The sequence below is a fragment of the Eucalyptus grandis genome, chromosome 11, assembly GCF_016545825.1.
Source record: "Eucalyptus grandis isolate ANBG69807.140 chromosome 11, ASM1654582v1, whole genome shotgun sequence".
NCBI lineage: Eukaryota > Viridiplantae > Streptophyta > Magnoliopsida > Myrtales > Myrtaceae > Eucalyptus > Eucalyptus grandis.
The window spans coordinates 40,366,511-40,381,057 of NC_052622.1; the positions used below are offsets into that span (position 1 = coordinate 40,366,511).

General features: G+C 36.4%; 1 protein-coding gene across 1 annotated transcript; it reads right to left on the reverse strand.

Annotated features, from left to right (window-relative positions):
- Positions 1-1,108: 1,108 nt before the first annotated feature.
- LOC104426428 (serine/threonine-protein kinase ATG1c) lies at positions 1,109-9,731 on the reverse strand. The gene is given in 14 exon segments (XM_010039487.3): positions 1,109-1,691; positions 2,426-2,502; positions 2,967-3,201; positions 4,049-4,407; positions 4,483-4,856; positions 4,942-5,014; positions 6,064-6,172; positions 6,294-6,374; positions 6,449-6,542; positions 7,307-7,371; positions 7,819-7,877; positions 7,973-8,090; positions 9,230-9,452; positions 9,454-9,731. Coding segments are annotated over 14 exon segments (2,067 nt in total). The 5' UTR covers positions 9,474-9,731; the 3' UTR covers positions 1,109-1,511.
- Positions 9,732-14,547: the final 4,816 nt, after the last annotated feature.

The following is a 14,547-nucleotide window of genomic DNA, read 5'->3' on the forward strand; positions in this document are numbered from 1 at the left end:
TACCATCTTTTGTTGTTGGATGTCCGCTTATCCCACGGTTCAAACCACCAATACCGTCGGCCAAAAAATCTTCTAGCCCACGACAGTGAGCGCCAACAGTAAACTAATCCACATCTTGCTAGTGACAACAAATGGGCCTGGCCCATTACTCGTGGAGTCGGAGCTAAGCATCGGGAAGAACCGGGTAGGGGCCAATGAAGCAGCCTTCCATTCCTCTAATGTATAGTCTTAACAGATCACATGTTCACATATTTCTAGCATACTAATGATATCCTAATATAATTAGACAACTAGCAAGACTTTCATCTCGCTCATCTCATTGAAACACTTCCAGATATATTCCTAAATGGGCCATAACCACTTTAGTTTTGTATATCCGCGACAAGAGAATCTTCTGCATCTTTGGTAACTCAACGTATTTGACTCAGATTAGGTTAGAGGAAGGCGAGGCGCAAATGAGGAGATGCAAGACCCTTCTTCGGGGTAGAGATGAGGCTTGGACCCTAGATCCGCTGAGGCCATGATGCAGGAATAGGGGCATGACTTGATGGCCTAGACAAGGATAGAGTATGTAATCCCTGACCGCCCCACAACCATTCAGCCTTGATCATGGCCGCCGCCATTAGATCATTACTAGTTCAATTGGCTGTAAAGGTCTCATTACCGAAATATTTTCCATTGCAGCACGTATCCATACATCAACGTGAGCTCTGGAAAAGGGAAATTTTACCAGACACAAAAGGCAACCGACGATGATGACAAAATGCTCGGAAGTTCTGATGGTTGAAGCAGCATAGGACTGGCAAGCAAGTCCTGGTTGAAATAAACAGCAAGGATACAAACAATGCATGCATTTATCATATGTAGGAGACTGAATTGTCTAACCCACAAGAAGAAATCAAATGGCTCCCCATCAGAATAAAGCGGCATAATTGAGTATGGTACAAGAGCTTTGAGAACCTGTCAGGTCTTGACTCCGATAAATGGACCTTGACTGCCATCTCGCCCTACGACAGAAATAATGCGCGAAAGTATTGTTAATCATCTTTAACGCCTACAACATAAAAGCCAAGCCCACCTATTAACTAAAGGATAATGCGCAAATCTCTTTTTGTCAGGTGCAGTATTCCAAAGATAGAGAGCTCAACAGAGTAACCCTCACATCATTGTCCAGTGGAAATTTAGTGGGACAAGTCAAATTGTGGTATATACAATGACAAAACTCTCTGAATCTTAAAGGAATATAATGACTGGCTGAAACACCTCCTATGAAAACAAGTGAAGGCATTTTGCTAATTTCTGCACAGAACTTGAGAATTTTTCATCCTCCAGCCTATTTACAAATCCTCTCCTACCAATTTACCCCGGTCACATGAAGAATAACTGTACAGATAAATTATTTTACAGTGTCGTAGCAGGAGCAAAGTTAATAGGGAGAGGGAGTAAAGTAACTTTCATTGGCTATGTGGCTCATTGCAGGTCTTCGCTTTTGTGAAGAGCCATGCCCGACCTTAATCAATTCTGTTCTTAAGCATATTAATGTAATTACGAAGCCTATATCGGTCTGAGTTAGTGAGGGAGAAAGGTGGATTGAGGTGAAGTGATGGCGCCTCCACTAGAAGAAAGAGTAACAGCTGCACAGCCTTTGAATACGATGATTTTGCATCTGCATTACCCATAAGTTCTTCAACCTGCAATTTGCAACAGCAACATTTAAGTACGTCAGTCCACACACTCGTTGAACTGGTGTCAGACTTTATAGATAATTTCAAAGCAATATGATAAGTTTCCAAATACTAAAAATCCCAGCTAGAGCTAACATTTCAATTTACAAATTTTACATAGTGCAACCGCAATATAACAACAGTATGTTTGACAATTCATGCATTGAGCGCAAATTGCTGAATAGGCCATGCCACTTAGGCTGCCTAGCAGTTGAATCGCATCCCATACATCCCCTGCTCTGTACATACTTTGCTCTACCTAGTGATTCATCAGCTTAATCAAGGCAGACAAAGCATTGACCGATCAATAGGTTAAGACCTCTAACCAAGTCATTACGAAAGAAAAAGAGCAATCACTCATCCAAAGGCATAGCAATTGAATCATTCTGTTCTGGACACTCTTAGAGTCAACAATGCTATATGGCAATTTTTAGATGAAACGTGAGAATAATGTTAGGGGTACCAAACATTTGCAAAATTTACCTGGCCATACATCATTTGATGCAGTTTTCATAATGCAGATACAAAACCAATGATGTATGGCCACCTAAAATTTTGTAAATCAACCTTTGAAAACATTTCATAACAGGCATTACACAGTGTTAGCACGACTAGTAGATCTACATCAATGGCCTTTAATGGACATCACTTCAACCACATGATAATAGCAGGAAGGACAAATATAAATAAAGAACACTTACAGCCCCACGTCTGCCAAGATCAAGAGCAGATTGAAATATTGCCTCCATCGCATCTGGCAATGGCATTTCTCTACTTCCTGCAATCATCTTACTTATGTTAAACACTAAATAAACCAGAAAGATGTACCTCACTTTTTTTTTTGGGGGGGGGGTCACAGTTCAATTCATAGTGAGATAAAAATGAGGTTGAACAGTCATACTAAATTACAATTGAGTCCTGTTATGCTGAAGTACACTAGTGACTGACCAAGCAAAGAACATGAATTGACATAATTTGTCCTCCCATGTCTTCCCTTCAGTTAGGTCCTCGGTACACTATTGGGAATTATTGAGAATACCAAATGTTTGGAGTTAAAGACAGTTTTCAGAACTAGAATTCTACAAGATCTTTTAAGTCCATTTTATTTTACTTGATAACCAATACAGAGGATAAATGATCATAATAGAATTTGACTTGTGCCATGAAGGAGAAATGGTGCAGTAAAGCAACAGTAAAACAAAGAAATGATCCAAGTCAGAAGAAAATATAAAGAAGACAGACCTGGTTCAATAACCTTCGCAAGTTCCTCAGCATGCTCCACTTCTCGAAGAAATTCACCCTCGATATGGATGGAAACCTCCTCCGGCCCTAAGGTGTTGTAAGCATCAGTCACTGGGCTGGGACTTCCTTCCGTAGCAGATGCAGCCTCTGTATGGCATATGTGCAATGCTTGTTTCCATATAGCAAGAATCACAAGCTGGATTGAAAATGCTTTCAAATGCTTTTCCTTCTCCATCTATTTGTAGATTCAAGACATACTTATTAACACAAAGATGTATAAGCCTAAAGTTTCACGAGTGCAGTTCAATAAATGCTGAAGGCAATATTTCTCTTGTGGGTGTAATCAGTATGAGATGCATGCTAAACCTAGCAACAGGTAGCAGATTGACAAGCGCATAATTAACTCAAGGAACTAACAATTTATGAGGTCAAACGTTGCTGAGTTTTAATTCCCGGTTGGTTATCAAACATCGCAAACCCTCAATTAAAGGGTATGAGGTCATGCAAAACCCCCATATCTGTCCACATACCCTCTCATGAAAAATTATTCGAAATGTAAGAACAAGTTTCATTATTCTAATCGATAATTGGGCCCAAGTCCCTCCACGTGTGCACAGGATGCTGAAAAGAAAAAGACCCCTTTATTCCCTAACCACTGAAAACTGATATATATTACAAACTTTTATTCATCTCTACTGTTATTTATTTTTTCAATTATAAAATGGCATTCCTCTATACAAAGGAAATACCATGATCATAGACAAAGAGGAGCCCTGAGCCAAAATCTAGATGAATCAAAAGTAGTATTTTTTGGATTTGATGATGTGAGAAATCAAGTGCCATGATCCTACACAACTAAACCAATCCAAAGGGCTAATTATCTGTTTTCCCCTATTTGTGTTAGAATTCTTGATATACGAATATTTGCTTAAAATTAGATAGAAGTTAGACAAAATCAAAATTTCACTCCACAATCTCCCCCATGCTACTACTTAACAGATGCAAACTGATCATGTCAATAGGGTCACTCAAGTACTCATTTAATATAAAAGTCAGAATCCAGGGATTGAGTTGTAACTTGCCTCTTTATTCACTAGTTGCTTGATGATAGATGTGAACTGTTGCAATAACATAATTCTCATCATACAGTGAGACGATGGCCTTTCCAAGGCATCTACATTATCCATGGATTCAAATGAAGTCCCTCGAGCAACAGTAGAACTTCCAACGCTTCCCATTTGGTAAATATTACCCCTCCTTAAAAGACCAATTGAAACTGGGGCACTTGATGGGAAAGCCACTTCATGAGATGCCTGAGGTGGACTATCTGATTTGAATGGAAACTGGCTTGTCTTAGAAGCACTAAGAGAGGAAGATGAGACATCCAAAGGAGGTCCAGGAACTAGAACATAGTCATCAATCAACTCCATTGAGTCTGCGACTGTGAATTAGATGATATACTTCAAAGACAATCCTAGCTTTCATAACTGAAAATAAAGAGAGAAAAGGAGCATACCTCTTGAGCGACTGTTCATTGGTCTTTGGTCCAACAAAGGATCGTTTGGTTTTGCATCAGAATTACTATAAGTGTCAGGCCTAAAGCTATCATTCTCTATCTTCATGTTGCTGCTACTACTGTCCCTTGAATTTCGTCTGTAACTAAAAGCAGCGGATGGCAATTCTCTCTTATCAATCTTTGGATCAGTTAATCCCTGAATCGACTGTGTTGGGGTCCTCCTACTTGAAAAGGATGGACTCCTAACTGAACCATTACAATCATCATCAAGAAAAAAGGGAAAACAATCATCATGAACCAATTCCTCTTCATTCTTCACGGGATCAGACTCTGATGAAGGAAAACTATCCAAGGTTCTTGAAAACTTGCTACTTCTGCACATTGAAAGAATTTTGTAGTCATGAACAGAAGGTTTTAATGCATAAGGTCTGATGACAAAAGTTTGTCCCTCAAAAGTACCTCAACAAACCATCTGGCTGCTTCTGGGACAGAAATGAGTGGTTGAAGAACTCTTGAAAAGTCAAACGTTCAACTGTATATTCAAACAAAAATTAATTTCGAGGATTTTTTCACTGTAACTCTAGCATCTGATAACTGACTAACAACTAATTCAGATTCCATTGGTAAATAACTAAATCTAAAAAGGTCTTCCTGGTTTCCCTTATTAGTTTGTTTAAGTATCAAGAGCAATGAATTTTTGCAATTAGCAAAAAATAAAATCTAGTATTCAAACATTCACAAATAAATGAGACAGGTAGAAAGCCAGTTGTAGTTTCATTGTGTAGATGGCCTCCTCGGGCAGAACCAGAACTTCAAACACTAGTAAGAAAGGTTACTCTCATATAACTAGGTTTTCAGCTAAATGGAATTACGGAATAAACACAGATAACCGAGGTCCAAGGTCTCTGGACATCTGAAGTAAAACAAGGTAATGAAATTACATAATAAATGGTTTTGCCACAGGTATAGCTTTGTACACACAACACCATGTCTAGAGGCTTTGGTCACATATCATGAAGAGCTGGTAAAACCATCATATCAGCATCTGCTAAGTCATCATGAAAATCACCCTTCTCTGAGATAGATAACTCCCAATCCTGTTCTCCATTATTTACTCCTTTGACAAGAACAAAGAACAAAGAAAACCCTCAAGCTCCACACTTGTTATATCCCATGCTCAATGCTACTTCCAGAAATTTTATTTTTTTCCTGGAACTGGAGAACCAACATCTAATTAGTAGCGGATGCCCTCTAATTTTCACAAGCTTTTAAATAAACAATTATTTAATCACAAGATCTAGATGTTACCAGATTATCTCATTCTCGACTAAACAAATAGTCACAAAAGGTACCAGATTCAACGCAACACTAATGATGACATCTAAAATGAGAAATGTCCTAAAGAGAATTAGAACGGTTTGTTGCATCCTTTTTCATATTTACATGAACCACATCACAACTTCTCCATAGCAATCTATGCCTAACAAAGTCCTTAAACAATCAGGATAAGGGGTTAAAATTTCTTTGGTGGGTTCATTTTCCCTTTCTTATTTGACAATAAGCTAGAATGCTCCCAAATACCTGGATTACGGCGAAGTAACTTCTGGCACAAATCTTTGCAGTCAAAGCTTAGATCCCTACTTTCAGGAGGAAACTGCAACTCTGTCGATTTTACAATGTTCTGAAGCAACTGTGCAAAGCATGTAGAAGGAAAGGGTCAAGACAGAAGCTACAAATAAGGGGCAATTGCTATCCTATGGGTGCTAGCAAGCATTTAAAAGCATTCTGGCATGAGGCAACATCAGTTATACCTGCATTTGGTTGTTCCCAGTGAATGGGGTTTTTCCAGTCACAAGCTGAAACAGTATTGCACCAACACTCCAGAGATCTGCCTGCACATTTCATTCAACAAGAATAAGTTTCTAGAAGCAATGGCTGCACTTAAACTGAGAGTAGAAGATGTTACCTTAGCATCATACTTCTGAAGTTGCATGATCTCTGGTGCCATATAAAGAGGTGAACCACACAAAGTTTCTGCAAGGCCCTTTGGTTGCAACGATCTGCCAATAGAGAATAATCACATTAAGTGGAAAAACAAAACTTACACAACCAATCAGTAAAACGAAATTGCACAACCTCAGCACAATCAGATGTCTTAAAAAAACACTAGACCTACATTCCCAAAAAAAAAATTGTAAAACAGATCAAGTCACATGCCCACCTAGTCTGAATAGGTTTTTGACGTAGTAAAAAATGAATCATGGTAAGCCTGAAGTACCAAAGCCCTCAAAATATTTACCCAGTACAGGTCCAAATTAAGAAGAAGATTAAATATAGAAAATACAAAAAGCTGCGACAAAACACACCATCAAATTACAATTATTAGTATTGACATTCACCTTAGAAGTCGACATCGTCGAGATGTACTTTACAGGAAAAAAAATTGCAAAATAGCATTTGGTAACATAGTGAAGGCCTAGATTGGGAGGTGCATACACAAGGTTCAGCACTTGTATTCTCTAGGAGCTATTCCTGAGGATTGTTGAGAACATAGGCTGCACCCATTCAGGTTCAAGATGGAATTACATGAAATCAAGTCTCCCTAAATGACTAAACAAAGTCCATGCATAGTCACTTAAATAACCCTGAGTTTTAAATTATCCCCTCTTTAACTATAATTAGAAAATTGATCTACACATTAAATATATAGAGAATGAAAATCACATTCAGAGGCAGACGTATCATCTTCGCCGTCTATTGATGTGGGTGGAGGGAGAGAGAGAGAGAGAGAGAGAGAGAGAGAGAGAGAGAGGGCTCCAGTCACCTTGCAAATCCAAAATCTGCAATCTTTAATACAGAACGTTCATCATTGGTAGATAGAAGGAGATTCTGTACAAAGGGTAATACATGTTATCAAATGTTCATCGTCTGAAAAGTACTAGAATGGATGAGACAGAAGAGTATCAGGCAATATGCTATGATTAGTTTTATCTGTAACCAAGAAGACAGAACTTTCATATTTGGTCTATAGAAGGGGTCATCCATGTTACAATATGTACAAGATCTTACGAATATCAGGCTGTATTAAAAAGAAGAATATCAAGCAATATGCTTATGATAAATGTTAACTATAAAAAATTCGCATACAATTTATTTTTCTGGAGATATATACTTCTTTCTGCAACAAATGAATAACATCTAATTTGTCCTTTTGGATATTAAAGCACTTAAGGACATGTTGGCGTGGTATCAATTTTTACAAATGTATGAATTAATCAAAAAAATCATAGGAGAAACCTAAAATTCTTGGAATTAACATAGGTGCAATTACCGCACCTGTGGTTTCAGATCCCGGTGTATAAGATTATTGTCACGAAGAACTTGTAGACCGTTTGCTGCAGAGAGACACAATCACCGAAACTCAAATCACGGAGAGTTGGAAACAAAGGATCTCATAGATGAAATGTAGATAAATTAAATTCTAACACACCTAGCTGTTGCATGTAGTGCTTAGCAATCTCTTCAGGAACTCTTCCGCGGCGATTGATATACGAGGAAAGGTCACCACCTTTGCAGTATTCCAGTACAAGATGTATTTTCCCAGGGGCCTGACTCATGCAACATGGTTCCAATCTTAAGCTACTAATAACATCTCCAAAGATCATAAATATATAGACATATGATAACAGCTCAGCAACATATCATGAACTCGTGTCTGACATGTCAACATAGTTACTGATTGCTAGTTACGCATCAACTCCTTTCTAACAAATGCTTTTAGAAGGCAAACTTGCTACCCTAGACTTTCTCGCGTCCAATAAAGAACCTTCAATTGGGATGGACTTTACGCCCCAATCTATAATGCGCCTATTTTTATGGTAAGAGATTATGATCCAACTACTCGATACAACAAGTAAAATCTCCTTGTGCTTCGGGACCGCATAGTAACAACAAAGAATGTGCTAAACTATTAGTGGGAGTAGAGACTGCAGCGGCTAAGAAGTTGCATCCTTCCAAATAGGAATTGGCCAATCCATGGGTATATCATTAAATTACAAAGGTTGTACACCTAGACTCATGTGACAAGCCAAGGACCCGAAAGGATCACTAACGAAATACCGCATCTAGAAGCCCATTCCCTCAAAGGGTTGAAGGGAGATAGTGCATCAAGCTATTCGCAAGGGCCAACTTGATCCTCTTCCCCAGGGATCCCAGATGAGGGACCCCTAAGAGACAAAAATTTAACAATCACTTAGCCAAAATAGGAATTAATATCATTCCAATTGCCATTACATCTTTATCCTCTATCATCCAAACAGTATTTTCACAGAATAAGATATCTACTGGACTTAAGCAAATTCATGATGAACTGCAAAGCATCTAATGCTTTTTCTTCAGTAAAAAAGTTATTTTTCTGTAACAAGAAAAGGTCTCCTTACGCACTAGGAACGCTAACATTTCTAATACGTTCCGTAACAAAAATTTGCTCAAAACCTCATCACACCCGCCTAACCAGCAGTGACCTTAGTAATAAGATCGCCCAATCATTCATATTCCATAACATACCAGCCCAAGGCAAAAAAAAAAAAAAAAACAGGAAAAGAACATCCTACAACTCCAGAAGGGCCGGAAACCCCTCCGCGCCACAGCCTACAATTATCCCCTAACGAGCTTCAACGCCGAAAAGTAAGCAACTTGCCGCATATTTCGAAAGATGCCGGAAAAAGCGTCCCGAGAGACGACCCACCTCAATGATTTCGTGCAGCCGAACGATGTTCGGGTGGTCGATGTTCCTCAGTATGTATATCTCGGACAAGAGGCTCTCCTGCAGCTTCTTGTTGAGCTTGTCGGTGGCGATCTCCTTGATCGCGACCTCCATCCCGTGGGACCGGTGCCGCGCGTGCCACACCAGGGAGAACGACCCCGACCCGATTTTCTTGCCCACCAGGTAATCCCCGACCACCCTCCCCCCTCCCCGCCGATTGCGCCATTGACGAGACGGAAGAAAGGACGAAACCCTAGAATCGATCGGACGCCGAGCTCGGCCGCCGGATCCGGCGAATCGGAGCTGCGCGACGAGCTAATCGGGCGCCGCGACACGTGGGCTTTGGGCCCTTGCGCCTGAATCGCCGAGCGCGACGGCGAGGTGGGAAGAGAGCCGAGCGAGAATCGACGAAACCAGAGAGAGAGAGAGAGAGAAGGAGAGAAGATGAAATCGATGGAAGTGGGATTTCGATATGGAGCGTGGGGGAAGAAATGGGATCCAGTCTTATAAAATTAATTAATTACAGTCAATAATTATTAATTTTACAAGAGATAATAATGATTAAATATCTTGAATTTGATTTGATTTGAGTTAACTAGGTGAAAAATCATCATCTGTCGTCTTCTTTTTAACGTGGAGAAGATGATGTGTATTTTCTTTGCGTCACGGTCGTGATTAGCGGGAAGATGAATGTGGCTGGGGTTTGGATTAGAAAGGGATTGAAATTTTGATTAGATTTTTTTCTTTTTAGATTGGATTTTTGCGTTTAATTAGAGGAGGAGAGGAGGATTGAAAGGGAAAGGGCTTTTTGCCTGTTGGCTAACCAGATGAAAAGACAACGTGTTCTTTTTATCGGCAGTGTTAGGGTGTGGCCGGTTCTATGGTGTGCAATCACGGGCCGGAATGAGTCGCGACCTTATTGGTCGATTTTGTTATTTCATTCATTTGGATGGACGAGCACGGGACCGGCGGGCCTAATCCGATAATAATTCCAGCACTACACGTCAACACAAAATTGATAGAATGAGGTTATAAAGATTCGACGAAATCGACATTAGTGGTTAAATGGTCCGTTGTACTTAAAATATTATTTGCAAACTCGGATGTGTACTACCTTGAAAAAAAAAATAAAAGAAAGATAACGAAGTACTTTTAAAGAACCCAACAATTCAGATGGACTCAAACATTATTTCGAGTGAATTCGGACAATAATATCTAATTAACAAGCTCGGCTAGGCAAATTTAGACAATAATGTTTAATTATCAAGCTCAGCTAGACCTTGATTGGGCCCAACAAGTTTGTGAACTAAACTTTTTCATAGGCGAGCCTAAGCAACAAGCGAGACACGATCAAAGGGCCCAACTCACTCGAGCCATCCGATGATCATCCCTACTCTTTGTCAATTCAGTTTGGTCCTTGAGTTTTGATTTTTGTTCAGTTTGATTTTGTACTTTGAATCAAGTCGTTTTATCCTTCTAGTCATTTATATTTTATTAGCGTGGAACATGCAAATCCAACCTAGCCATAAGCTCCATGTTTGTTAATGTGATTGTTAAGGTATACAACCACATTGACCTATAAACATTCATTTGATGCATATGCTGATGTTTATTGCCAACACTCCAGGCTAATTTTTTTTTTTATTTGTGCTACTATCTCAAAAAATTTCCCTTTAACATTAAGTGTCATTAGACGGTTGCACAAAATACGAGTCACATCTCTTCACTTCATCTATCGCAACATTCATACTCGAGATCTCCATCAATTTCTTATTCACAAATGATCAAAGAAATAGGAAGACTCCGTTGCTCGGTACTTCATCCCTACTTCTCACCAAGGTATCATTTGAAGTTCTACTCTTGCTAAACTTGACACATGATTTATAATAATTATCTTGACTTAAAGAAGAGGCCAGGAAAAAAAGGATTTGACTAGTTAACAAGGGGATGACTATTTGAAATATAAGAAAGTGAAGAGAGAGTCTGAATTGAAGAACAAGAGAAGAAAGAAAAGAAGGAAACAATGAAGAAGAATTTCACATGTGCATACCTCAAGAAAAGTGACTCTATTTTGCAGTTATTGATAAGGACTTAAGCCCTTTGCTCGTCCAACTGGAGTACTTTCTATAATTAATGTGTAAATTCAAAATTATGTGAATTTTGAATTGCAAGACTCTATTTAAGAGTTGGTAAGCTTTGGAATTTTGTGGAAATGATAGATTAAAGCATTATGGAACTGTGGGATTTGATTGAAATTGCCTCAAAGTAAAATTTTGGTTGAAGTGAAATTTTAAAGTTTTACATAAGTTTTGTGTTGCGGATTGTTTTGAATATTTACTTTGGATGAGCATTTTGTTGGAGTGTAGGAGTCGTTTTATCAGCATTTAAACTTAGTTGATTCATGTTAAGATAACATTTTTTTTTTAGTCGATAAGATAAGATTTTTACTTGATTTTGATATTTTTCACACTTATTTAATAAATTATGAATTCGTTTGTCTAAGTAACTCTTGTTATTTGGTTTTAAACCTCATTTGACTAGTCCTATCTTTTCTTTAAATTTTTAAAATCCTATTTTGAAAGTGAAAATATTAGATATACTATGTTATAAGTATGACTTGATTAAAAAGTACAAGTGATCTTTATGGTATTTTGATGCATAATTGGCCATTTGCTACTATATTTGTTATGAAATATTTAAGAAGTGTTTATAAAATGAATTGTGAAAGGTTATTCATACTAATTTGTGATCCTAATTTATGAAATAAATTATTGAATGATTTGAGAAATGTTTTTTTGAAATGTACTCTACTTGATGAACATTAGTGAGAAAGGTTGCTTAATGTGGGTTATAGACATGATTTATGTGACTAGAACACAAGTTTAGTTTTGTGGATTATTGGATGGTGATGGTTAATTACTCATTATCACTAAGAACTTGATTAGGAGTTTCTGGGTATGGACATTGAATCTAGATATTATTTTAGGCCAAGCCATCGACTGATAATAAGTGGAGACCTTGCCAAGTGTTGTGTCGTGACCGTGATTGGTAATAACTCTATAAAAATAGAGTTATTTACCCATTTTAGGTAACAAATAATGCAATGTTTGTGAGAAAATATTTAGATTTTCTTCTATTTACTCAAAATTTTCCTTGTGACATGGAGAAAATAAGAAAAAAAAAAAGCAAAAAGAAGGAAAGGAAGACACCACCCACAAAAGTGTTGGAAGGTGAATGCTAATTCATGAATTTTGTGATTTATTTCCTAATTTTATGCGAAACATAAGCAATTGCCTTATGTTAAAAGTCTTGGATGTTTTTCTATTATGGGATAATATAGAGAATTCAAGAGGATAGGTAAGTTTTTATTTTTAGATTATTTTTCATTGTTTTGGGAGTTTTTTAAGTATACAAAAAGTGGTGAATAATTATTGTTCTTTGATTTAAGATTTCGAGTTTTGCTTATCTACCATTTCACCACTTGAAAGTGAATCTATTTTCATTTTTTTTTCTATTATTATGCCTAATTTCCTTTTGTTAGGGCTACGATGTAGTCTAACTATGATGATATGAATTTCATGTTTTTTATGTTTTGTAGATGATTTTATTTATGTGAGTCATATATTATTGTACTTTACATTTTTAAGTAAGTGGCCACCTTAATGTGCACACCTGAGATGGTGATTATATGCAATCACTTCTTACAATATATAGTCATAAATTAAATGTGGATAGAGATAAGTAGCTTTTGGTGATAAGGTAGTCCAAAAGATTTTGTTCTAAATCAAGAATGTTCAAAGATTTTGATGCATTTATATTTATTTAAATTCACGTAGAGATATGGTAGATTAATAAACTGAGTAAATTGGCTATACCCAGATATAAAATAGTAAATAGATTAGGAAATTTGACTATCACATGCTAGATATTATTTTTGTATGTATACATAATGATATGAAATTCATATATAGTGATTATAGTGAAATCAAATACTTTAACGTATTTATCTGACTGATTAATTGTATTTAGTTCCAAATATTTGTTTCTAAAATCATCAATTTTAATTTAGTCTCAAGTTATTTTTTATTTGTTATATAATTTTTGGAATTAGCCATTTTATATTTAATTGGTTTATTAATTATCAATCTCTATGAGGATAATATTCTTTCTCATCATTATATGAATTGTTCAACACGAACAAATAGATATTGAATATGAAATTGATCAATGGAATATACCATTAATGTGTGTCATGAGATTGATAAATGATATCAATAATTCATCTGTGATTCAACATTAATTTAATAAGCATTTATGGTACGTATAAAGCTTTGTTGAAAATATATATCTCACTCTTAGTGTTGTACATATAATATATGTTGTGTTTGAGATAAATGAGTTTAATGTATTATTTTGTAAATATATATAGTGGGTGCTTCATTTGTTTAAAATAAATATGTACTACTCACTAAACTATTATTGCTCATTACATTTATTCCAACTTTTTTTTAAGGTTCTTTAACTAATGGCAAGTAGGACGAGTAATATGATAGAGAAATTTTGGAAGTTGGATTGTGAGAATGAGTTTATATAGTTGGATATGTCTAAATGGATATTGTTGAGGTTTAGTTTCTTAATTTTTGAAAATATATATTGTTGATAGAGTATAAAATTTTGATTATATAACCAGATTAATGTTCTATCAAATATATAACTAAAGATATATATATATATATATATATATATATATATATATATATATAATTCCCCTTATACTTGTATGGGTTAAGTTGTGACATGATTAAATCTCTTGTTTCGAAATTCGAGTTGATTAACTCTAACTTAGGTTTTATCTACGAACAATATATCATTCATAAAGACCAAACAATGAGGAGTATGGTTTTGATTGTATTTGTGAGTTCATCTGTAATTAAATAAAAAAAAAGACAAGAACTCAAAATTAATCTTTGTTATGACCTGACGCTATGTTTCACTACTATAACCTATTAACATTGAATTTGGGGACAAAATATAATTTTTATCATAAATGATTACAACAATTATAAAAAAATGTTGAACTTTTTCTTAGGAAAGATGAATTGAAATCGATAAAATGTTGGTTGTAATGGTTCTCTCTTATGCATTGACAATAAATGGGTAAGATATTTGTATCCCTATTTGTTTAAATAATTATGCTTTTTGAGTCAATATGACATCTCTTCTTGTTCTCATAAGTTTGGGAGTATAGTTGAAGATTGGACCATGGTTATTTATAATATTGGTCACGTCTTACAAATTTG